At 41.3% G+C, this 27,783-nt stretch overlaps 1 protein-coding gene and 1 non-coding gene across 2 annotated transcripts in view; both read right to left on the bottom strand.

The window, feature by feature from the left end:
• Positions 1-27,783, bottom strand: part of LOC144934173 (scavenger receptor cysteine-rich domain-containing protein DMBT1-like) — a 127,605-nt gene that overhangs the window by 12,401 nt on the left and 87,421 nt on the right. The window contains exons 37-38 of the mRNA XM_078859719.1: positions 357-668; positions 132-182 (exon numbers count right to left, since the gene is read on the bottom strand). Of these exons, the coding sequence (XP_078715845.1) occupies positions 132-182; positions 357-668 (363 nt within the window). The remainder of the gene's footprint in view (positions 1-131; positions 183-356; positions 669-27,783) is intronic.
• Positions 23,064-23,135, bottom strand: TRNAA-CGC (transfer RNA alanine (anticodon CGC)). The gene has a single exon. It is a non-coding gene; the product is annotated as a tRNA-Ala (tRNA).

Here is a 27,783-nt window from a genome sequence, read left to right on the forward strand (position 1 = left end):
ATTATTTGAAAGTCAACTTTTTTAAAATGTGTTTTTGTTATGCATATTACATAGACCTCCATTTACAACCATCTTTTGATTTGAAAAATGTATGAATTTGCATCGTCATTTATTGACAAATTTATACTCACCAGGGGCTTGAGTTGTTGGCTGCCTTGTCGTGGTTGATGCACTTGTTTGAGCTGTAACCAATTAAGATTGCTCATTTTTAAAGTTGCATTTAATTGACCGACAAAAGTAAAAAAAACTGAATGAACATTTTGTCATTCATAAAAGATACAGCAATTCATTACCATTTAATATTAGAAAAATAATATTTGGAACTTGTATTAAAATATATTTTGAGAAGTACACACCACTGCAAACGACGCTAGCATCTTCACTGTGGCTACAGTCATGCTGTCCCCATGGGCGATGAGAACATGGTCCCAGAAAGGATTCAAAACCATTGCATCTGACATCATCCAGCCAGATGGTGCCATTGCCCTGACCAAAGTAGGCATTTAATGGGGCAGAAAGAGCAACTCCACAACCGACCATGCGACAGACAACCTGTGCATCATTGATGTCCCAGAAATCATCACAGACCGTGCCCCAGGAACAAGCATATAGGACCTCCACTCTCCCTTGACATGAGCTTCCTCCTCCAATCAGCCGAATCGCTGATTCTGGAGGGATGGTGATTGTAAAAAGCCAATAGTTTATCTAAGTATATAAAAGGGAAATTTGTGAATGTGTGTCTGTTCAAAATGTTTAGCGTACTTCCTGACATGCAACGAACTTGAAATTTGCCATGTGGGTTCTTTCCAGACTGGACAACATGCAAAAATTATTAAAAGTAAACATAGTTTGAGACGTACACACCACTGCATATAACACCAGCATCTTCAGCATGAACACAGTTGTGTTGCCCCCATGGCAGGTGAGAACAATTTCCTAAAGAGGACTCCGACCCATTGCATGTCACATCATCCAGCCAGATGGTGCCATTGCCCTGACCAAAGTAGGCATTTGATTGGGCAGAAAGAGCAGCTCCACAGCCGACCTTTCGGCAGACAACCTGGGCATCATTGATGCTCCAGTAATCATCACAGACCGTTCCCCAGGAGCCATTATAGAGGACCTCCACTCTGCCTTGACATGGGCCTACTCCTCCAACCAGGCGAATGGCTGATTCTGGAAAGGAAGTGTTAAATGCATTAAAATAATTGTCACCTCAATACACTCATTAAGAATATGTGTATATACTTGTTAAACAATGTTGTCGTTTGGTTCTCACATCATATCTATTTAATATACAAATACAGGAATTCTTTTCCCATCGCGTCTTTATAAGAATGCGTGTTTCGGCAATACACAGTTTACCAAATGAGGTATGTTTTTTGGACCACAATGGTGGTGTTTAATCTATTCTCATCTTCGTGTTGACAAGTAGTACTGTGAGAGTGCTAAATCTGTTGAAAGGTGTGAATTCGACTGAGAACGATTCATTTACAATGTATACAATGTATATTTTTTGATGTTTTCGTATAATAATGTAACACTCAACACGCATAATGGCACAAAGCAAATGTTCACACATTGCATCTAGCTGCCCCTTCGTAGAAGACTTTAGTCATTCAGACACCTAGGTGGTTAATCATGAACGTTCAAGTGACAATATTAGGGGCGATCTTTGAGCTGGAAATTCAATGTTAGGGTGGAGCAATGGCCGCGAGTGGGAAGAGTAATGGTGACGGGTTTTGTGTTAAGGTGTGATTGAAAAATAAAGAGTGTACCCACACAAAAAATAGAGATTCGGTATCTTTTAGAACAATATCAAGGGCGGAAATCATACATAATTAGTTAAAGGAGGGGGTGGTCATTTCGAACTCAGTAACACAAACCAAATGTTCCCATAAAGTATATTATTTGTCGAACACGGTTTTGCCCAACACGTAACTCTCAGCGAGTTCTGACTGGACATTGTCATGATTTAGTGTCATTAATCATTAAGCTGTCTTAATTGATTTTGATAATGTTGAGGTTTTGTGCAAAACTAGTTACAAAAAGCCAAGACTAATTAGATAATCTATTGAAATTGAGCGAAATAAAAATAATGTGAACTGTTTTTATAGATATAGGCTTAGTGCTGCTTGGAAGCATATTATCAAGTCATACACGTTAAGAAAAAACGCCACTTGTTTTAAACTTTTCTTGCTGTGGTTTTCACACCTGATGATGATTGCTTGAGTTGCAATCGAAACGTCGTGATAATTTATTATTATTTTATTATTTCCCTTCTACGTGACTTTACCGAAAGAACCAAGAATATGAATCCCTGCAGTCACGAAAGCTTTAAATCAAAATTTAAGTCATACACTGTTTAACTGCATGCCTTTACAGGTACGCCGGTGGTGATTAACTGTGAGCAAAAAACCTTGACTGAAAGCTTTCGTGACTACCGAAAGACCCAAAGAATATGAATTCCTGCAAAGTCACGTAGATGGGGTGAAAGAAAATCACAAAAAACTACGACGTTTTGATCACAACATAAGCCAACAGGTATTGCGATTTTTTTGCACCCAAAACGGCTGGATGTGCATACATGGTGTGCATGTGCATCACGCATGCCCGTCATGCATGCAAATTATTATGGTGATTAACTGTGCATAACCCAACCAATAATAGAGATCCATTGCAATTAAAATGATTACAATAACCCCCTCCATTCTTCGCACCCGATTGGCTCACAAGTGACAACATCACATGTATCCTATTTAAGAGCAAAATATCATTTATCCACAACTCTGGCTGTCGCCTGATGAGGCTGGTTGTAATTACCAACGGAACTTCGTACTCGAATGGTAAATGTTGTGGGTTTACTCTTCAACACCGGTGTGCTGAACTAGTAACACATCCTTGGTTCTTTCCCTTCTACGTGACTTTACCGAAAGAACCAAGAATATGAATCCCTGCAGTCACGAAAGCTTTAAATCAAAATAGTAACACATCATTTTGTTTTTGTAACAAGCCTTACGAATTGTATGTGTAAGGTGGTGGTGGGTTTAAACAAAACATTTATAGTTACACAATCTAACTGGAAAACCTATAACATGTGTACTTTTATGAGGTATAGAATTGTTTAGTCATATTTGAGAAAGGGTCATGTAAGGACATCTTGAACAAATTATGAATCAACGACAGCTGGTGCATAGCCTGGTGCAGAAAAGCATGGGATTGGTTGAAGACTTGGAGAATGCGATTTGGTAGGAAAGAGAAAATAGGGAGGGGAGAGTGAGAGGTGGAGAAGGGACATGATTGGTGGAAAAGAGATGGAGAAGATTAGAAGAACCTTCCAGAATGTTCCAAAAAGATCGAGGAGTTAATACAAAGGGGGTGTGGCGTGTGATCAGGGCGTTTTCACAGGAGAGTGAGCTTATACAAGAGTATGCATTGTGCTGCATGCAACAATACAGTTACCAAGGATGACTCGTCTGTAACTGACTTGAACATTGATAAAATCTGAATAATCTTTCGTATATATTATGTATAGGTTTAAATTACATGCATATCCCTGCAAATTACAAGCATCTTGTATGTATGTTGAACTTCTTTTCGCACCGTACGTAACCAACCATGCTAATCCGAGGCGCGGGGGAAGGAAAACAAACTAAACACAAACATCTGTTCTAAATAAATACTTTTCAATCTGTTGTCCAAGTGCTTGTCAATATCTGATACTAGCATAAATCTAAGGGTAAAAAGTTGTATTGCTTTACTGTAATTTATGTGGTGGATTGCTTGTACATGGTTTTATGATTTCTCTATTTGTATAATAAAGGCATTTGTGATAACTTATATTCTATCGTTCTTTCGGTAAAGTCAAAATAAAGTGAATAAATATATCACGACGTTTCGATTGCAACACAAGCGGTCGTCATCAGGGACAGGGAGGTTAGCCTGTGAGGGCAAGCTGCTTATAAAGGTTTAGAGATGGGCGGGGCAGCTAATGTGAATGTAAGAGAGGGCTCGACACCGGCAGTAGGTCTACATAGGCCTCGGCAAGGTAAGGTAATTTACCCTTTTTACCGGATAAAAGGGTGAAGGTAAAGGTGTCGACATGCCAAGTGGTAAGGTAAAGGGTAGGGTAAAGGTAGCTCAGAAGAATTACCCGGTAGGGTAAAGGAAGCACGAAGTTTTACCCGGTAACTACAGTACCTTGTTTACCGCTAAAAGCTCCGTGGCGCAGTCCGTGGCCTCCATTTAATAAGTAATATTAAAACAAACTTTATTAAAAAACACGCTTTTATGAAATGTACTAGTAGTGGCAGAACTCCACGACTCCAGGAAGTGGTCCCGAAGTTTGCCATAACGTAAGGGACCGTGGCCAATTACAGCCAACATCAGTTGACCATCAACAATTAGACCCAAGCCGAAACATAACAAATTAAAAATAATATAAAAAAAAATACAAATACATATTTTTTAATGATAGAATATATTGTCATCAGTATGACATAAGTATACCAAATTTAGTTATTTCGGTAAAGTCACGTAGGTAAAAAATGAAATTCAAATTCAAATCTAGAATTATACCAAGTTTGCAGTCGATACCACATTAGGAAGTGGGTTAAAATTGATTTACAAGATTTGAGGATACGACAACAACGACAACAACAACAATGACAACAACGGCAACAACAACGACAACAACAGTGAGTTCAGAGAAAGCGTGTAAAATTGGAATAGAGAGAATTCTATATGAATAAAGCGCTCTACCTAGCATTTACCGTTATAAACCTTGTTCATGTGTAGTAGTACCCCAGTAATTACCCTGTAATCGGGTAATTTGTATGAGGTAAGGGTAAAAGGTTGGGTAATGGTAGGCTCGTTGCTTTTTACCTTTTACCTTACCTGCTAAATGGTAGGGTAGAACAATTGTATTGTGGTAAGGTAAAAGGTCGGGTAAAGGTAGGCTCGTTGTTTTTACCTTTTAACTTTTACCTTACCTTGACGAGGCCTCGGTCTACACCAAGCAAAGAGCTGTTTATAAAGGTTTAGAGATGGAAGGGGCAGCTAATGTTAATGTAGGAGAAAGCGTTTACACCGGCAGTAGGTCTACACCAATCAAAGCATTGCACCTCGCTCCACACACCCACACTGCTGACGGTGGAGGTTGACAAGAAAACACAAATCAAGTCATGACCCAAAGTGGTTGATGACATCTTTCCAATGATTGCTCAGTCTATTCCCTTCCTGAAATTGTCTCTGTGTCTGTATATATGGATGGCTTCATGAACAAACCTTTGAATCTTTGTTGATAGCCAGTAGGCTTGTGATAACTTGTCCCGTGAAATCGAACATCCTAATGAGTGCTGTATAGAGCGTGAATTGCACATTCTTTCAGAGTGGTGGGATTGTATCATACCTTGCTGAGCTGCCACAGCCTGGATCGTGAGGACGAGGAGCAAAATGACACCAGACAACATCATGCCCTCGTCTTCCTCGTACCTAGGTTTAAACAAAGACAAAGACCCCCACTGTTGGGGCAAGCACTGTTACAGAGCACCTATGAAGTTTGACACGGCACAATAGAGGGTTGATGGTCAGCACCACTTTTTTCTCCCCAGTTCTGATGTTTATACACCCCACCAGGTCCTCATTTGAGGCTGAGTCGATCGAGGTAGCCCAGAACCGGATCAGATATCAGTCACTGATATTAATTAGTTCATCATGTAGATAGAAACGCACAATTATTATTTTAGTTACTGAGAGAAGTATGTTAAGAAAACATCCACATTGGACGAAAACATAGCATTCAATTGAGCCAATGTTCATGGGATTTAAACTGCCATGTTTGGTTGTCATGAATCCAGGAAATTGGAAACCACTTGGGCAATCTATTGTTGATTTATGGCAAGAGATAAAATTATTGAAAAATGCACCCTTTTTGGATATCGGCATCTCAGAACATCAAACTCTATAAATTATTCAATAGTGATGCCAAATTATGTGTTCGTGGTTTGAGCTTTAGTCAGGTAGATTACCTTAAACTGCATTGAAAAGCATCAATTTATCCTATTTACCATCCTCGCTTAATTTGTATGTACAATAAACATCGATGATTGAATTCATGAAATGATTTCATTTTAATTTGGAATAGCGACTTAAAGCTTTCGTGACTCCAGGAATTCATACTCTTTGGGTCTTTCGGTAAAGTCATGTAGATAGAAAAATAATAAAATAAAATAAAATCACGTTTTAATCGCAACACAAGCAATCGTCTTCAGGTGAAAAAATACGGTAGGCGGACTGCTGAGGCAAGAAAAAATATAGCAAGAGAGCTACTGCAGCCCAAGGTTATATAGGTTTGAGATGGGTACAACCCAAGGGTAAGTGGGCGGGGCTAGAGATGGAATTTGCAAGTAAATATAAGATCGCAGAGCTAGGTATACCTCGGCTATTGTGTTGCTAGAGATTAGCATCTCAATCTGTTAATGTAACCCCACGGTGCTGAAGAAGCCATTGTATTGCTCGAGATTAGAGATTAGCATGTCAATGTGAGACGGCTCCCGCAGCAGCGGCTGTGTTACAGGTAGGAACAATATGTTCCACACTGACCACCAGGGATATTTTGTCTGTCTGTCGTGCATAAATATATATAATATAAACAGCTCTTTGATTGGTGGAGACTTACTGCCGGGTACGGAGAGGGGAGGTGCCTAAGGGAGGAGGGTCAGGGGAGGGGTCTAAGGAAGGGGGGAGTCAGGAAAGGGGCCTGAGGGGGGGGGGGGGTCAGAGGAGGGGCCTAAGGGAGGGGGGGTCAGGGGAGGGGCCTATGAATATGGGGGGGGGGGGGGTAAGGGGAGGGGCCTAAGCAAGGGGGAGGGGCCGATAGTTAAGGGGGCTGGCTACCTGGCTGGCTGCCTGGCTACCTCAAGTCAAGTTATCTTTTATACAGGTAGGAACAACAGGTTCCACACTGCCCACCAGGGATTATTTGTTTGTCTGTCGTGCATATTTGTCTGTCGTGCACAAATGCGCTGTCCAACCAAGTTCCTACCTGCCCACTCCGAAGGAACGTGTTAATGAGAGACATTCAGCATATTAAACAACGAGCGCCACCGCCGCATCGAAGAAAAGGGAGCAGCAGCGATGTTAGTGCGATATTTAGCTTGTTAATGTAAATACATTTACCAAGGTAATGTAACTCAGAGAGTCGGAAATAACTGCTAACAAACCTATATAACCTTTGGCTGCAGTAGCTCTCTCGCTAGATTTCTAATAGATCATGATGTTTAGATCGCCACACAAGCAATCATCTTCAGGTGGGAGAGAGAAACAGGCTGCTGAAACAAGTCCTTAGGGGCCGTCCTTAAATGACGTCACGAGATTTTGGCCGATTTTTGACCCCCCCTCCCCCCCTAGTCACACGGCGTCACAAAAAGTCAGACCCCCCTCAAATAATACGTCACGAAGCTCTGCTCCCCCCCCCCCAAACCGTATTTCCAATTTGAAAATAAAACTTGCTTCAAATCGCTTTAAACTATTAAGCTATTGCAATTGTAGTGCGTATTTAATGTGGTGCTGCACTCTGATGTTGTAGGAGAAAACACGTATTAAAAAGCTGAAATTTTGCATAAAATTCACTTGAAAATATTCAACGTCTAACTAAAACTGCAGATGTTCAGAATATTATATTTAAATTATCTTATAATTATACAATATTAAAAGTAATTATAACTATAAAAAAAATACTTTCAACTTTGTAGTAGAACGAAGCAAAATGGAGAGTACACTTATAACAATCACATATTCATTCCACAGAATTAAAAGCCCTGGTAGAATCATTAAAATCTAAATGTTTAATAACAATCATTAAAAAAATAACTACATTTATGCTTCTCCATTCTCCCATGGATAAGAAAAATGCTCCTTCATGGAATAAATAAAAGGCGACCTTAGTAAATAAAAAATAATAAAATAGTTAATAATTTAAATTTAAAAAAATTAGTGTTATAACAATTCTATTTAATTAATATTTTTTAAAGTTGCGCATTTTGATGTGACGTCATATTTCTAACCCCCCCCCCGTCACACATTGTCACACATTGTCACACATCGTCACAAATGTCTGACCCCCCCCCCCCTAGGTGTGTGACGTCATTTATGGACGACCCCTTATATTTCGAGCCGAGAGGGTGGAGGGGGTGTTGCCGCATCGGGCAAGAGGGTGGTGGCTAGAGATTGTGCCTAAGCGAGTGGGAAATCCAAAAGATGTGATGTTTGCACTGCACAGGTTGATAATTTGTGTTAACAAAGAAGCTATCCAACTTCCTAAGAAGGAAATATTTAGGCATTTATGTCTCTACATCCACGGACATTGTAAGTTGATATCTGAGAGAGAAAAGGAGTAATCACTCAAGGTAAAGTGATATAAATACAAAGGAGGTGACAATTACATTCACATTTATGGTCAAATATTCATTTAATTTCGTACATAAATACTGTAACAACAATTAGAATGAAGATACTAAATTTGTTACTCCAACTTTATGTTTCACTTATTTTATGCTTTAAAAATGTATCACATAAAGAGCAGATGAGTGTTGCAAATTATCGCATTGAAAATGTATGTTGTTTAAATATTGAATCTTGTGCTATATGATTTTGTACATACATCTTTGTTGATGAAGTACAAATTTAGGAAATTCCTTTCCACTGAAAGTAATAAAAAAAATCAGCCGCTTGATGTGCAACTGTAACTTACAAACAAGTGGAAAATCATAATAATATCTAGAGTACAACAAATATATGCTTGGGACACACTTTTTTGCATGCATCTGTTACATAAATTACTTTACCTCCTATTATGTACTTTATTAAGCTCAATGAGCTTTCACCTAGTTTCACACTGTATGCGATATCTATGCAGCATACTTATATAGCCTGTAAGAATGTATACATGGTGTCAACAAAACAGCATGACAAGCCATGATACATCATATGTTTTGTGAAATGCACTTTAAATAGTAATACAAATTGCTAAGTTATCTACAGCATAACGACTCAGCATTTAGAATTGTTATAACTACTACGTATACAATAAGAAAATAAAATATAAATAACATACACGATCTTTATAACTAGGTGATTGCCCGATAAAATACAATGAGTATTCATGGAATGCAATCAAATCTCCCTCCTGAATGGCTTAAAGAACACAGTGCATGCTAAGATATAGTTAGCACCTACACTCAAGTGTATCATGGCATTGAAACAGAGATATAAACATAATTTCTAAAAACAGATGTTCATTGAAATATTACTAATTCCTGTACCTCACCATGAGGGGTAAAAATCACACATAGTACTGCGTGCCTGATTGCAGCTAGCTTGTGTGAAGATTATTCAATTTTATGTCCGAATGAAACGCTCACCTGACGACGTCGTGTTGAAAGAGCATCAGGTACGTCGGATGCTCTGGCTGCTCCTCTCACCTGCCTTGCTTATATAGACGAATCACAGAGTCAGGTATTTCTGCATGTACGTCACCCGACTTTGCATATCAGTAGCGATTGAGATCTAAACCGGTCCTTGGCTCCCCCGCCCCATTCTCCAACAATTCTTTTCTATTTCGGATATAGCGCCCTGTGCATTTCCAAGAATGGGGGAGTATGGTCACACAACTATAGAACAAAATAAGTCTTAATCTCCTATAATATTTCACATAATGGCAGCAGCCAGGAATGTTTAGGCCTATTACAGTTTATTTGACAATTTCTTTAGGAAGTCTCCTTGAAGCAACCAGTTGTATTTTTTTAAAATTATTTTTACGTTTGCCTATGTTTATATTCATAGATAAATATTGTGAAGAAACTCATAAGCCACATATAAACCACATTTAACAAACATGAGAGTGTTCATCATGTGCAGGGTTCGGCAACCAAAATAACAAGAAGAACCATTTTTTCTGTGAAAAAATCTATAAATTTAAAAGACATTCGAATGCGAAACGGCGATCCTTAATAAATAACGCCACGAAGCAGTCCTTAAAGAGCCGCATACGGCTACAGAGCCACAATTTTCCGAAACCTGCTAAACTATTGTTTAGAGCCAACAGAACTTCTTCAAAGTCAAACGACAACTAATTGGCTTGTAATGTGAGCCAAGTATGTATAGTGATAAAAAATACCTTAAACTTTCAGCTCTTTGTCAGTCCACTCCTGATTGAGGATGTTTGTCATGGGGGTTATTTTGTCATACTTGACCATGCTGGTCAGTTCAAGTTGGTGTAAAATGGAGGCCTATGACTGGTTCAGGTATTACTTTCCATTGTCAGGAATTTAACTCAAGGGACCATGTTATAGTGTAGTGCATTTGAACTACTGCACCACTTCTCCACTCTACAAACTGATCACTCAGAACAAATTTAGTTACATTTTTATCTCAGCCCTCCGACATTTGCTTTCTGGACTTCTCAAATTAGCCATAACGCCAATCTTGCAGGTTTGTTATTCCTCCTTCCACCAACTCAGCATTGTACTTACAAAAACTCACAAGGCATGTTGTCATTCTATAAAAGACAAAGGTGCAGCTCTGAAATGCTTGTTCTTACCACTGCTGGCACAACATTCACTAGAAGGTGCTCTAGAGAGCCCCTCTAGAAGGTATTTGGCCTATTCTTTCACGCTGGCAAGATATCTTGCAAGAGGTGGGAACACAACACCTTGTAACCCACCACACACGACCTGCTGATTGACTAACTGTGGTGTACCCATTCATAATGCTGGGTGGACCGATTTGAGGGCATTTTAAGCAATTGATTGTTTTCGCCGTTGAGTTGGGATATCTAATCTAACCAGTCTTTCACTGAATTGCAAATCAAGTGTGCTATCCATCACACCATGGCAGCATCCGAATTATATAACATAATAATTACCAGAGAACCTACAAGAACAAGTACTTAGTTACATATTAACAATTCACATTTTATTATGAGATATGAATGAGCAAAAGACAACAAACATGAAAGCCATACAGGTACTTTGTATGTATCAACAAAAGTGGGGCTGGACTGAAATAGAAGTTACAATTAAAGTCCCAACAATTAAATTCTGATGCAATGCAATTAATACACCACCAATTAAACAATAGTGATATCGCATAGCATTTTCACTTCTCCTGCCAGGCTTTATGAGATTTAGTAAAGTCCTTAATCACTCAAGGCAACATTACATTTGTAATGAAATATGCGGTGTACAGTTAAGCGAGGGCAACTGAGGGCAAACAGGTGCGCGTGAGGTTTGCACGGAGGTGTTGCCAGGGAGACAGGAGATAAGGGTTGATTGATGGGCCGACAGGCACTAGACTAGCGAGAGCTGAAAGAAACGCGTGAGACGTCTCAGATAATTAGCAGAGGAATGTAAGGGCGTGTGCGTGAGCGGAGCGGGGAATTGTTGCCGGGGACCAAGTGTGAAGGCATCTCGCCGCTGCAGCTCCAGCCGTCAATGGGACCTAACCCCTCACGTCATTGCTGGGCGGGTGTTGGCTGATCCCCCCGCCCAGCACACACGGGTGAGCGGGTCTGAGGGAGCGTAGGTGAAGGCAGCGGTGGAGGTGTAGAGACGCTGTGTGCGGAGACGTTGTGTGCGAGGACGTTGTGTACGAAGATGCTGTGTGCGAGGACGTTGTGTGCGAGGACGCTGTGTGCGGAGACGCTGTGTGCGAGGATGCTGTGTGCGGAGATGCTGTGTGCGGAGACGCTGTGTGCGGGGACGCTGTGTGCGAGGACGCTGTGTGCGCGGACGCTGTGTGCGGAGACGCTGTGTGAAGACGCTGTGTGCGGAGACGCTGTGTGCGGAGACGCTGTGTGCGGAGCCACTGTGTGCGAGGACGCTATGTGCGGAGTCACTGTGTGAAGACGCTGTGTGCGGAGATGCTGTGTGCGGAGACGCTGTGTGTGAGGACGCTGTGCGCGGAGATGCTGTGTGCGGAGCCACTGTGTGCGAGAACGCTGTGTGCGGAGACGCTGTGTGTGGAGACGCTGTGTGCGAGGACGCTGTGTGCGAGGACGCTGTGTGCGAGGACGCTGTGTGCGGAGACGCTGTGTGCGGAGACGCTGTGTGCGAGGACGCTGTGTGCGAAGACGCTTTGTGCGGAGTCGCTGTGTGTGAAGTTGCCGAGAGCAGAGCTGCTGAGCGCAGGATAAGGGAGGCAAAAGGTAGATAAGAGTAGGGAGAAGTTAAACATAAGTGACCGTTAGTTGCAGGAGTGCCTACAACTGGTACAAGAATAGGTAACTAAAGTGTAAGCAGGTGACTTGTTACAACGTGTCGGTGTGAGTAATTTTTGAAGACTCTACACATTGACTCTATTTATATAATTTCCTTTTTGTGGATTCTGACCCTCTTTTAATATTCAAGCACTCACCACCAGCCACGATCTATCAACTATTCAACGAAGACCTATCAAAACCATAACCATCTCTCATAGTTTTGTGATGCAACAATCCATCTAGCTCCTGCAATGCAAGCGAATTTAATAACTCCACCTCCGCGTTGAATGTCGTCTTGTGTGTGATTCACCTCAGCCATAATCCATTTTAGCAATGTGTCCTTCCAAAGGTGACTTGCCTGCATTAAGTGAATACGATGTATCTAAGGTATTACTAACCATATATTTCTATGTCTCTCAGTACAATAACTAAAATGCATCTCTCCACTCTACTTGGCACATGCTTCAGATTTTGTAAAATTTTCCCTGTCAATGTTCAAGTTTGTGATCCATATGTCATAGCAGATGATATATACTGATTAAACAAATTCTTCATTAGGCACATTGCGAAGTTGCCTTTGACTATCAAGTACATTTTTCCATATATTTATTTTATCATAGTGATTGTGGTCTGCCTTCAATATACATACTCTGAATAGTTTCCATTTGTGCCTCTGACAAATATCTTCAGTTGTTTAGCAAACGTGTTGCACATGGCTTTCGTTTTGCTTTTACTTAGCTCGAGTTCCACTCTGCAGCATGTTTTTCTATTTTTCTGTATACCTATGTTTCTCCAACGGATTTTTCTGAAAACACTATAATGTCACAAATAAAAATGTTGGCCATGTCCAAAGCATGTTTCCTCGTTTAAATTACCTTATAATATGTGTTTACTTCCTTCATATAAACAGTGTATCAATCATGTCGAAAACACATTTACATTTGAACACTTTATATTTCCTCCTTGGAAATGTGTTGCCTAGTAATATTCAGCATTCAGTTGAACACTATGTTTTAGGAAGTGAAAAACTGTATTGTGCAAACAAAACCTGCATTTAAATAAAACACGTAGAATTACAAAATAATTAACTTCCTCTGCGAACAGAATCTTTCACAACCAGTATTGTTGTGTTTAGTTTTGTATACTTTGAAAAGAGTTGACTGGCCATGCAAATTGACCCTTTAGGTTTCTGGTTACCTAAAGAAATTTGGAGTGGGGAGGCGGTGCAGTAATTTCAATACGCTATGAACTCTGGGACATAAGTGAAATTCCCAGCCATGGTTAACATAAGCGGTAAGTGATATCTGAACAGATCCTGGGCCTCCCCTTCCTTTCACCAACCTGTAAACAACCCTCATGATTTACACCATTGAAACCTCATTTGCCAGTAAAAAATATGATAATTGGTTTAAAAAAAAACAATTTTCAACCCTCATGATGCATATGGATGGGATGCTGTCATCCAGCTGTGGATATACAGGACTGAAAATATTATTATAATATGTAAAGATATCTTACAACATTTTTTGAACACACTGAGTGTAAATTGAGGTGGCATTAGCCATAAGTACTAAAAACATTACTCTTCAGCCTACCTACTGTATTACCTATACAGACATTTCAACGCATGGGGAAGCCTTTATCCAGCAGTGGCTTGATCAGGGGCTGCTAATTACTAACAATAATGTTGATAATAATATTATTAAGGCATCGTTTTATCTTTTCGTTTAAATAGCTTTCAATTTCATAGCAATACCCATGTTGTTTCAAGTACATCTCCCAGTATATCAAGTTTCCTAAGTTGAGAAATAAGGTAGTGTCTAATTTCTTACTTGATTCAATTACATTTAAACATGCAAGTCGAGTAGTAAACAGTATCCTGAAACTGGAAGATTGTATGTCAGGCAAACCACCTACAAGCTGTACAACATTTATGTATTGGTCGACATGAGTACATGACACATCATGAAGGATTATCTTTAACAGTGCAAGCTTTGTATTTTGTTTATTAGTAAACATTATTATCCGACCACTATTGCAAGAATACATTTCTGTTCTATTCTTGTGTATGGCAATATGTTCATCTGGAGCGCCACTGTGGCGAGATATTAACTGCCTCGCCTGGTATACAGGAGGTCGTAGATTAAATCCCGACTGACGCCTGGCTATTTGGAGTTTGCATGTTCTCCCCGTGGTCGCGTGGATTTTTCTCCGGGTCCTCTGGGTTTTCCCTCCACATTTAGACACATGTGTTTAGAGTATTTGGCCGTTTTAAGTTTCCACATGATAAGCCACCTCGTTGAGCTCTCATTTGTGGCGCTTCTGAAATATATATATATCTCAGTGGGCCGTAACTGGTAAAACATATTCTTGGTTCCTTCGGTAAAGTCACGTAAAAGGGAACTAATAAAATAATATAAATATCAAATCCACAGCACACCTGATGATGATTGCTTGTGTTGCAGTCGAAACGTCGTGATAATTTGTATTGTTTTATATTTATATTATTTTATTATTTCCCTTCTACGTGACTTTACCGAAAGAACCAAGAATATGAATCCCTGCAGTCACGAAAGTGGTAACAAATTGTTAACGTGCAAATTTCAAGGCCAGCAAGTCACAAGAGCACTTCAGAATGGAGTTCGTGTAGTTTTCCTTTTCCTCCTCCATTGAAGGAGCGCCGACGACAGTACTACATGGCGCATGGCCTTTGTTACATGGCCACAATCACACTGTGGTTTGTCTTAAATTTTCCATTCGGGAAGCAGATGTGCGCATCGGTCCTGTTGATGTTCTGACGTGGATGATAGTTTACACCAAGTATCTGAGGAATGTCAGCGGGCTGCTTTTGAATTGTTTTACAGGTAGGAACAACAGGTTCCACACTCTTCTTGGTTCTTTCGGTAAAGTCACGTAGAAGGAAAATAATAAAAATAAAACATAATAAAATAATAGTGAGAATTATTTTATTATGTTTTATTTTTATTATTTTATTATTTTCCTTCTACGTGACTTTACCGAAAGAACCAGGAAGATGAATCCCTGCAGTCACGAAAGCTTTAAATCGAAATAGGTTCCACACTGCCCAACCGGGAATTATTTGTTTGTCTGTCGTGCATATTTGTCTGTCGTGCACGAATGCGCTGTCCAACCAAGTTCCTACCTGCCCACTCCGAAGGAACGTGTTTTTATTGAGCGAGTCTCGTTTGCTACCGCAGCTGTAGCGGTGCACACAAAAAAATAGCCGCTTGTAAAGTCCTCGGGAATCTGCAGCACAACAGAGCCGTGACTCTGACGCCGCACCAGGGCCAGATTAATGTTCTTATAGGCCCTAGTCACCTCTGTTTCGTAGGCCTTCAATAATAACTATCTACAGATTATACTACCCGTGTGACTGTCTCCGATCAAACAGAAGACAACGCTTGTCTTCACTCGCACTACTTTCTAATGAGAATGAGATTGTGCGAAAGACACCATTTTATGATGTTTAACACGTAGGCTTTCGCGACCAATATCCATAATGGAGGTTTTTGTTCAACTAGCAAGATCATTGAAACTACCCAAGTAATTAAAACGATCAAAATACCGTACATTGCGGGAGTAACTGATAAACTAGCCAGATGTTTGGAAAAACAAAACATCTGAGTCAGATTTGGCACGGTTCATAAAATACAGAATTTATATCTGGTACAAAAGATGTATTACCGAAGTTATCAACAGAATGTGTGTACAGGATTAACTGCACGTGTGGTAAATGTTATGTTGGGCAAACAGGACGAATGATCAGCACGAGACTAAAAGAACATCAGAGAAATATTAAATTCACCCAAATGCAACCGTCAGCAGTAGCAGAACACGCGTGCCAACAAGGTCACTCAACTGATTTTGATAATGTTGAAGTTTTGTGAAAATCTAGCTACTACTGGCCAAGACAACAATAACATAGTTATGCAATAACAAAATCTCGAAAAATTAATCTCCGTTGTTAATTTCTCTCACCCTATATAAAAAATAAACTATTGACATGGCTCTGCCTGTTTGTATATACACTGTGCCTATCATTGCTAAGAAAAAATCTTGTTTACATTTTTTATCATACAAACAAAAAAACAGTCACATTTTTTTCGTCAGCTCTTTAGTTTTCGTAGGCCCTAGACACAGTGCCTACTGTGCCTATTGGATAATACGGCCCTGTGTCGCACTGGGAGCTTTGCACACAGAAACGTTGCATCACCTCATCCCGGGTAGCTCTTACGTTTTCCAGTTTGCCGAGCACTGCTATTTTACTCGTACGCACAAATTTTAGCGACATTAAAGGCGAACTGGAGAACGTTCTAAAGTCAGAAGGTGTGATGTTTGGGTCTTAGAATGAAGTGTTTATTCTGGACATCTGCATTATTCCACTCTGTTAGTGTTATTCTGGATATGGATGAGATTCAAGGATGGTGACAGTGTGATCTGAAAAGAAGGATCGGGACTTGATTTGGTGGCGAGGTACATTATTGACGTCTTGGTTGATGGGTAGTTGGTTGTCGTTGGGAAAAATAACGTGTAAACTCCCTTGCAGTTTGAATGTCTACGTGGATATTTGGTGGCAGAATGTTCGCAGATTGGTCTCGGTTTCAGTGTTATGGCTAATAACGCATTTCTTAATTGAATTGTGCATCTATAAGTTTTGTGAACGAGATTCCAGCACAGGCTGGCAATTTGAGACATCAGCTAAGGTACCCCAGGTCATTCCTGTAGGTTTTTATAGCAGGGCAATTTGTTTTTTCACGTAAATATTTTATGTGGGGCTGGAAGGTCAGCCTTCTGTCCAAGATATCCCCTAGATATCTTGGCAAGAGGTAAAATCACACTAGGATACCACAGACGGACTCATCAAGGATGGCGTCTGCTGCATAATTATTCAAATGGAAAGTGCTTGTGGTGATTTTGGAAAGATTTGGTCGAAGTCTCCAGTGACGGAAGCCTCCAATAAAATTATATCAGCTGTTAGATTGACAACGTTCTAGGTGTGTGCCTTGTGTAGCAACGGCTATGTCATCTGCATATATGAACTTGCAAGATGATGTACATGGCAGGTAATTTATATTTTATGCTAAAAGGTTCCGGTGCTGATATTGAACCTTGATGGAGCATCACGTCGATTAGGTGTACAGTTAAACGGTGTCTGATGAATTTGGCCAACTTCAACAGCAGGCCATGACGGTAAAGAGTATCATGGGCAGCAGAGAGGTCAATCGTTGTTGTACCAGTTTTCTGCTCATGCTATGTGAAATGTAAGAGCAACAACCTGTTCGTAGCAGCTACGGCCAGTTCAAAATCCGAATTGTTCAGGAGCCAGTTGGGAGTCATGATGGGTGAAAGCCTGGCAAGCAGAGCAAGAAGACATTGCGACTCAGAATGGAGTTGCAATGATTCTGTAAGTTATTACTAACATTTAAGTTCTACAAAGTGCGTTTTGTTTGGTGACTACGTTGTCAATTGTATTCGGGACTGTTACCCCTCTGAATGGCCGTGGTCAGGGTTTCACAATCTATGCCATCCAAGCAAAATTATTTTTTGTATTTAAAAGTTTATATGGACACACGCCTTTTGTACAATAATGGAAGGTCTCGTTCGTTCAAAAATAGTATTCCCTTACATCACATACATTGCATGTAATTTTAAGGTATAGACTTTGCGTTTTTATTATGTTGAATGGCAGTGATCCACAAGCACATTTAATCAAAATCTTAAATAGCAAACATAGGCGGTTTCGTAATATTAAATTGAGTAAATATGTCGGCATTGAGTGGAATGGTGGCGCAGTAGCTAGCATGCTGTATAGCATCATATGAATTATAGTCTATGTTATGCAGTGTTTTGAGGGGTCTAATAAAATTGCCGTGATAGATTAGATTCATGGAGTTTTGTTGCAGGTTTGGCTATAACATGCCCTCCGACTGTGACAGTTGGCTAATCATCAACCAATGAGTTTCACCGCCAGCCAGAATTATGAATCTGGGGTATTAGAGTTGATTAATAATACAGGTCTACAATAAATTAATAGGACAATGAAATCATGTGACACTTGCACTCGGAGTCTGGCCACATAAGCTCGATTCCCAACCATGGCTATCTTCATTGATCAGTGATATTTAGACCTGGGCTTCCGTTGAACCAACTTGCATTCACCAGCGTGGTGAAGCATGGTAAAACAACCCGTATGACTGACCCATGGAAGTGCCGTTGTCAGTTATGTGATGAACGAGATTGCACTTCACCTCATTCAAACTGGGGGTGACTGTCACTTTAGATATGTTGAGGAATTAGCCGCCCCGGTGTTGTTCAAACTCAATGATGCGCAGCCCATTCCCTTCTGCGCAGGCTGAAACCGGGCAATTCCTGCATCCGATCTTCGACGAGCTTCTTGTCCGTGTGCCATTTCAGGTCAACCAGCATTTGCTCACAGATCACAGACGTACTTCTTGGCTCACAGGAGTGTCCCTGCATACGTCCAGAAAGGTTTGCAGAAATTCAGCTGTACGTATGTTGAACTTCTTTTACACCATATACGTAACCAACCATGTGAATCGGAGCTGGCTCGGTAGTCACATGTTTGATCTCCTAGTATATTTATAATTGTGTAATGTAGCACTCAGAGACGCTGTCTTGCTTTAAGTTATGTATATATTTATTATATATTACAGTCCACCCGACTCGATGAAATGTTTTCAGGTGGACGCAGGTTGACTCTATGTAGCTGCTACACGATGCTCACTATATAGCTGTCTCGACTACTATCTAGGAGCCGTCGATGTAGTAGCCACTGCGAAGAAATATAACTTCCTTCCCAGCCTTCCAAGACGATGAGGGCGATCCCCCGTGATGACAGCAACGACGGTCCGGACCCCCTCATCCCAACAGCAGCCCCGTTCCGCGCTGCCTTTTATTTCCCCTCGACTCTGCCTCGCCCCTTTCCCCGAACTCTCTCCTTTGCCTCAATATAACACCCCGGGGGTTCTATCTCTATCCCCGTGTCGACTCCTCACCCAGTTACCTCACTTGACCCTGCCTGTCCTCATCACTGCAATCACTATTTACGGCCACTAGGCCCCATACCGTCCTTATAATTGCACAGGTAGTCACCGAGTTACGATGGTCGGACTTACGATATTTCGATCTTATGATGGCGATAGCGATACGACAAAATTGTCATCAACAACCTAACATCGTTCAAGTATGCAGACGACGGACAGCATCTTGGCGAGTACAGTACAATATGATACGTTACGATACGGTCAATGCATGTATGATACGTAGCTTTAGCGATTTCATTTTAAGGTTACCACGATACGATACGTTCAATGCATGTTAAAAGTTTTTATAGCAGATAGGATTGTTTCCTGAAAAAACTTTATATTAAATTGCAGTTCATATAGGTAGTCTAAGAATTTACCTTGTTTTTTTTACTTTACATTTTACTGTGAAATACAGTATTGTAATTAATAAATACATACAGTGCATAGTCTATACAGTACGGTACTGTAAATTGCTCTGTTTTGCTAAATTATCACCATTCTTTAAGACTCCTGGGTAGGCTAGGCCATCTTCGACTTACGATATGTTTGACTTACGATGGGGTCGTCGTAACGCATCTCCATCGTAAGTAGAGGACTACCTCTGTCCTCTTGAATACAGTGATGTTGCCGAATGTTTGATGGCAGCATATAAACAAGAAACAAATTCCCCAAACCCACTCAAACAATACAAATGAATGCAAAATAATGCACCACACATTGTAAACATTTCCTGATATTTCATTTGTAAATACAACTACATCATGGGACCACGGGGTAGGCCGAAGACCACCTGGCGATGCATCATTCAAAACCAACTAAAGACCATTCGGCTGTCTTGGGGTGAAGCAGAGAAAGCTGCTAAAGACCATCTGGCATGACGTGGGCTTGTTGCAGCCTTATGCTCCACAGGGAGTGAAGAAGACTAAGTAAACAAGTACTAATCAATGTAATAAAAAACTAATATTTGCAAGACCTGACACTTTGATTCACTGCATAGTTCTGAATGGCAACCTCCTCTACGTGACATGACACCTAGATCACAATTTAAATATACCTGGGGTAAAATAAAATATAAAAAAATTAGATCAGGGACAAGTCACTAACATTTGCAGCGAGGCATGTTGTCTTGAGACTTAAAGGCAGATATGTTGAGCTAGATTGTGAACATTTTGCAAAGGCACATTCCAACACGGACCACACATCTTCCTGAGTACATTGAAAAAAAAATACTCAAATGTGTGCATCCAAACATCCAAATCAGCTATCAGCACTAAATGTGAGGCACACTTTCCATGGCACAATAAAGCTCCGTTTCCAGGCCAAATCGTGTTAAATTCCTTTTCACAATGTAGCCAACCATTTGACTTGTACTGCAAATGTATATGCCAAGTCTATAAACTTATTAACAGAAAGTGTAAACTTACAGCCCATTGTCAGTCCACTACCGGATGAGTTTATCCCCATGTTGTATTGGTCATATGGACCCAGGACCAATATTACCTGCCACGGATGTTAGCCATAGCCAGGAATTAAACTTGTACATCCTGGACAGTGGTCATTTCAGGGTCAGGTTGCACTTCACTCTCACAGCAAGGCGACTTTCATTTTACAATCTTGGATCGTACTTTAGACCAACCGGTAAGGACCAAGAATGTGTGAACCACTCCTGGATATCATGCTCAACCAAACCAACACCGAGTGGTGTGGCACCAAGTCAAATTTGTAAATCACCATGTTACAAGACATATCAAACAGTGAATTACAAATATATCTATATTATACAAGAACAATGAGCAAAAGGTGAAATTTTACAGTCAAATCCAGCAGACTTTAGATTCAGTAATAAGTATCACTCCTGCTCTCTTTCACCATAGCAGACACCATGGCTTGCGATCAGAGACAACTTGAGATGGGGGTTGTGGTATAAGAGCATCTGTCATGGGAGTTGTACAATAATACTTACACTTTAAAATGTTTTCTTGTTCATGTTTTTGTTTTTCGTTTGTTGCAGTTGCACCCGATTCAAGAGCCGAATGGCTCACAGGGCTATACCAAATAAATGAAAAAACTGAAACTGAAACTTTTCCACCAGTCTAGCGAGAAGTTGATACACCATCTGAATGAACGTGGTCCAAATTTGACAATTTACAGAGCAAACACTCAACCAAATCAGCGTTCACAAACAGATTATTCCCTTTATTTGAGGGCACATATCCCAGTATAAGGGCATTTATTACAAATGGGCTATAGGTAAGGTACATCGCTTCAGTCCTTGCACGACTCCACACTCCAATTAGCATTAAACATCTACAAGGAAAGAACAAAAGGGTTCTTGGACAAGAGCCAACCTTACAAAACTGGCATTCTTACTTTAAAACATCCCTCTGTACACTCTGCTTAAGCTCGCATGCCATATTAGTTCTGAAAAAGGGGACTATAATCCTAAACTATGGGGCCACAAGTGTCAAAGAGCCAAACATTTAATTGGATGCATTAAATGGTAACCTAAAGGATGTGTAGTGCTCTGGCCATTTACATCTTAACATACTATGTGTGTGTTGAACTTCCGTTGAACTACGTTCGCAACCGTGCTAAATATGAGCCAACTATGTAGCACATTTGCATGGTGAAGCATGGTCAAACAGCCCCTATGCATTTTTGCGGCAAAAGGAGTTGTGTTTAATCCATTCAATGGCATCAGGAGTTGCTTGATGAATAGCATGCATAACTCTTGTATAAGTGTATATTGAGCAGTTGTCAACTACGTGATGAACAGGATTAGACTTCACCTCATTCAACTAGGGTGACTTTAAGTTTCGATATGTCATAGAAACCGTTGCACCTGCTGTGTGTTGTTCAAACTTGTTTATGCACAGGTCATTGCCAGGCAATTCCTGTATCCAATAAGTTCCTTGTCAGGGTCATTGCAGAAAAGCGTTTGTTTACCAACCACCGACGTCCTTCTGGGCCCACAGGAGTGTCTCTGCATGAGTTCAGAAAGGCTTGTAGTCCCAGATTTGCTATACTGGTGTTTCTATAGCTGTGGGTCAAATGAGGATCTTATTGTACTCTTGAGTACAGATGACACTTTGCCCAATGCTTGAGGATGTCTTGAACGGTAGGGCTTGATCCGCCACTGATCTTGTTGGTTTTTGTCGTTAGACTATTAGTAGGATCGTTTTTAATTTTGGAGTAACTCCCATCATTGAGTAGATCCAGGATTTTGTTGTTGTATGAGCCTTTATCCATGATGACCGTAGCATTGCCCTTGTCGGCTGAGAGGATGACTATGTCATCTCTCTTTTTTAGGTTCGCGAGTTCAGAGCGTTCGTTTTTGCTAATGTTGCTAGTGGGTTTCTTAGCGTTCTTAAGAATAGTGGCTATTTCAGCTCTTGCTACATCCGCATGGATGTGTCCTATACCTCTGAGGGCTACATCAACCTGAGAAATCACATCCTTTACTGGTATATGTTTAGGGGTGACAGCGAAATTTAGTCCTTTGGCCAATACCGTTTTCAGATGGTCAGAAATTGGGATGTTACTCTGATTAATAACAGTCTTGTTGACATCCAGCTTTGTGATGTGTGGCTCTGGTTTGTTATTTGATAGGAGATTGAATTTAGAGATCAAGTTAGCTTTGCATTTGGCTGACAGCGAGTCAGCAGAAGCAATGTTGTCAACGTGGTTCCAATCAGAAGGGGCCTTTTTGTGTTAACATTAAATAAAATATCACCTAGTAGAGATGCCGGGGATTGAACCCAGGGCCTCACACATGCGAAGCGTGCGCTCTGCCACTGAGCTACATCCCCATTCTGGTTCTACCTGGGCGCAGTTCCACCTCAATCCGGGGTACTTCGTCATCAGCTTCTTCCTCTCCCTTGTCACCCCACTCACTCTGCTATTGGCCCTGGGCCCTGTACACATCGTGTTTGCACAGAGTCCAAGCAAAATGTATTTATTTGAAACAAAAATAAATAACAAGAATACATGTGGATGGATACTATAATGCTTTCCCAATTTATTTATTCTTGGAAATTTTTTATTCGGAAATAAAAAAGTGTTTTGGATACTTCTAAGCACTTGTTTTCATCTCCAAATGTTTAAGTAAACCATTTGATCACTGTGTGCATCGGTAGTTATACAAACAGCAAGTTCCGGAAATCAAGACAAATTCATCTGAAGGTATCGTTCATATCGGGTAATATTTACGAGAGTTCACGTGTACCCCGATTACAGGGACATGGACACAGCCAATTAATTTTGGAAATCAACCTCTGTTGGAAACATAAATAAATAAAAGCTTCCAATATGGAGATACCGGGGAATGAACCCGGGCCCTCACACATGCAAAGCATGTGCTCTCTCACTGAGCTACATCCCCACCACGCTGGCAGCCAGGTAGGTAGCCAACCCCCTTAACTATCGGCCCCTACCCTTACCCCCCCCCCTCCCTTAGGCCCCTCCCCCCACTCCCCTTCCCTTAGGCCCCTCCCCCCCCTCCCTCAGGCCCCTCCACTGACCCCCCTCTCTTAGGCCCCTCCCCTGACCACCCCCCCATATCCTTAGGCCCCTCCCCTGACCACCCCCCCATATCATTCGGCCCCTCCCCTGACCCCCCTTCCCTTAGGCACCTACCCTGACCACCCCCCCATATCCTTAGGTCCCTCCCCTGACCCCCCTCCCTTAGGCCCCTCCTCTGACCCCCCCCCCCTCAGGCCCCTCTCCTGACTCCCACCTTCCTTAGGCCCCTCCGCTGACCCTCCTCCCTTAGGCACGTCCCCTCTCCGAACCCGGCAGAAGGTCTCCACCAATCAAAGAGCTGTTTATATTATATTTATGCACGACAGACAGACAGACAAAAAATCCCTGGTGGGCAGTGTGGAACATATTGTTCCTATCTGTATTATTAGACTTGATACTGTAGGATGGACTTCCAAATTCGAGCAGTGCGTGGAGGAAGCCGAGAGAAAATGTTATGACCTGCCGAGTGGTGGTCGAACGGAGTGGTTGAGACCAAAATCAGTCTGGAGTCCTCATCGCTGAAGGATAACTCAACGAGTTGAATTATACAAGTAGGAACAACAGTTCCACACTGCCCACCAGTGATTATTTGTCTGTCGTGCATAGCCCCTCCCAAACATGTACGTTCCGGGATTGGTTGAAGTGCATCACGTGACCGCGAGCTTTCTGTCATGCACGAATGCGCTGTCCAGCCAAGTTCCTACCTGCCCACTAGGCCTCGGCAAGGTAAGGTAATTTACCCTTTTTACCGGGTAAAAGGGTAAAGGTAAAGGGTAAAGGTGTCGACATGACAAGGGGTAAGGTAAAGGGTAGGGTAAAGGTCGCTCGGAAGAATTACCCGGTAGGGTAAAGGTAGCGCGAAATATTACCCAGTAAATACGGTACCTTGTTTACCGCTAAAAGCTCCGTGGCACAGTCCGTGGCCTCCATTTAATAAGTAATATTTTTTTAGACTTTTAAAAAAAACACGCTTTAATGAAATGTACTAGTAATGGGAAAACTCCACGACTCCAGGAAGTGGCCCCGAGGCTTGCCATAACGTAAGGGGCCGTGGCCAATTACAGCCAACGTCAGTTGAGCGTGGACAATTAGACCCAAGCCGAAACATAACATATAAAAAAGAATGTTTACAAATATATTTTTATGATAGAATATATTGTCATTAGTACGACATAAGTATACCAAGTTTGCAGTCGATACCACATTAGGAAGTGGGTAAAAATTGAGTTACAAAATTTGAGGATATAACAATGACAACAACGACAACAACAGCGTATAAAATTGGAAACATCGAGAGTATTTTATATGTATAAAGCGCTCTACCTAGCATTTACCGTTATAAACCTTTTACATGTGTAGTAGTACCCCAGTAATTACCCTGTAATGGGGTAATTTGTATGGGGTAAGGGTAAAAGGTAGGGTAAAGGTAGGCTCGTTGCTTTTTACCTTTTACCTTACCTGCTAAAGGGTAAAAGGTAGGGTAGAGTGATTGTATTGTGGTAAGGTAAAAGGTAGGGTAAAGGTCGGCTCGTTGTTTTTACGTTTTAACTTTTACCTTACCTTGCCGAGGCCTACTGCCCACTCAGAAGGAACGTGTTTTGTCTGTATGTCTGTCGTGCATAGCCACGCCCTCGATTTGTATTTCCTAGAGCGCTTCGGGCGGGCTCAGCACCACGTGACGCGCCGCCCCACGCAGCTTGCGCCAGGTGACACGGATCGCACGAATGCGCTGTCCAACCAAGTTCCTACCTGCTCTCTCCGAAGGAACGTGTTTGTCGAACACTGTTTTGATCCACACGCGGCAACTCTCAGCGAGTTAAATTTCGATTTAAAGCTTTCGTGACTGCAGGGATTCATCTTCTTGTTTCTTTCGGTAAAGTCACGTAGAAGTGAAATAATAAAATAATAAAAATAAAACAATAAAATAAAATTCTCACGACGTTTCGGCCACAACGCAAGCAGCCGTCCTCAGGTGAAGAACAGGGCTGTCGGAAAGACAGCGCCCGAATGAACACCACCAAGCTTGGCAGCGTATATTTAAGCACTCTCTTCCTCTAACCCAGCTTATAAGAAAAAAATAACAATAAAATAATAAACATGAAAATAAAGTGAATAAAAAATAATAAATGTATGATTATTTTTTTCTATCTACGTGACTTTATCGAAAGAACCATATAATATTACGATAATATTTTTTATTTGTGTAAGGCCACATAATGATGTTTACCACAACCAAGAAAGTCAAAACATTCTTGAGTTTATATGGATTGCTACTCTGAATATCTGGATGTTGTCCTGATGATGCGTTTAGAGAACTGTATTTGACTGTTATGACTTTCCACGTGTAAGCCACTTCGTTGAGCTACCATTTGTGGCCAGGTCGCTTCTGAAAAAGAGCTTATAGTTCAGTGAGCCTACCTGGTAATTAAAAAGTTTTAAATTGTGATATATTTTCAAACAAAGCGTTATATCAAATTGCTAAAATTGGTTGTGAGTAATTTCCTTTGAACTCACCGGTGAGCCAAAACAATAATCATTTGCAAGTTAGATGCGAGTAGACAACGTGACAATTTGTTTGGCTGTGTCAGGTGGTGGGGGCTTCTTAACAGCACGAATTTTGTCAGACAATTAAGTGGCCTAACCCAAGAAATCTATCATAAATCAGACGAAACCGAGATCCCTCGCATGCGCAGTTTACACAGTAGGGTTCGCGCTCCTATGAGAATCTAATGTCGACGGTGATCTGACAGGAGGCGGAGCTCAGACGACAATGCGAGCGATGGGGAGCGGCTGTCAATACAGATGATGAAGCTTCGCTCGCTCGCCCACCGCTCACCTCCTGCTGAGGCCCGATTCCTAAAAGGTAACCGGTCTGCGACCCGGGCGTTGGGGGGACCCCTGGTCTAGCCCAATAAATCTATCACAAATCAGACGAAATATAGTGCCAATTTGAAAGATGTGCTGATATAACACATTCCTGCGGAGGGAGCTGGTAGGAACGTTGGGTTGCTCGGTCAATGGCCAGGGTCAACGGCGGCGTGGTGTATTCCGCAAATATGCCCGACTGTGAGGGCGAGCAAGAGCCGGAGTGAGTAGGTTAAACGTTGAGTTTTATAAGGGCACCACGGGGTGACCAGCCCCTCCCCACTGAGCCCCACCCCTCCCACCCCCCACCCAGCCCCACCCTCCCCACCCAGCCCTTCTCCACCTTCCCCTTCCGGCCCCTCCCCACCCTCCCCTCCCCACCAAGCTCCTCTCTCCCCACCCAGCCCCTCCCTGCACGACGGACGGACACAATAATCCCCGATGGGCTGGTGTAACCAGGAGGTTCCTACCAGTATACAAAAATAATGTGCCTGAAACACAATCAAATTCATATAACTACAGTGGAGGTTACGTATGTTGGTATGCGACCATTCAAGTCTGCTGGATCATTCTATGTTTCTACATTTGCTTCAACAAAACAGAGCACTTAACCAAAATGTAAATCAGATGTTCAGGGTCGTATTTCAAAATACACCGCGGCTCACTTGGTGTCACGTTCTTTTAATACCATCCTAAGTTGCAAATGTTTATCGCATTTAGGTATGTTTGATTACACTTTTCATATATTAAACATATTATTTAACTTACATTGTAACTTATAACAGTGTTGCTCTATTAAAGTATTTTTTTTTAAATTTCTGCAATATTTAGTTTGAGTGTTAATACTAATATATTTATATTTTTGCAGCCTATAGCAATTGCATTTACACGTTTTACATTTTTTAAATACCTTAAAGCTTCTGTTTTTAATTGTGTTATTGTCATAGCATTTCTAATCGGTATTCAAATGATATTTAATGCATAAAACATACATTTTTATTCTATAGGTGAAATTATATCTATGTGAATAAAATACTCGCAGAAATTTGCCGTGTCTGGTGGTGACATCAT

This window comes from Lampetra fluviatilis, chromosome 9 (genome assembly GCF_964198595.1).
Source record: "Lampetra fluviatilis chromosome 9, kcLamFluv1.1, whole genome shotgun sequence".
NCBI lineage: Eukaryota > Metazoa > Chordata > Hyperoartia > Petromyzontiformes > Petromyzontidae > Lampetra > Lampetra fluviatilis.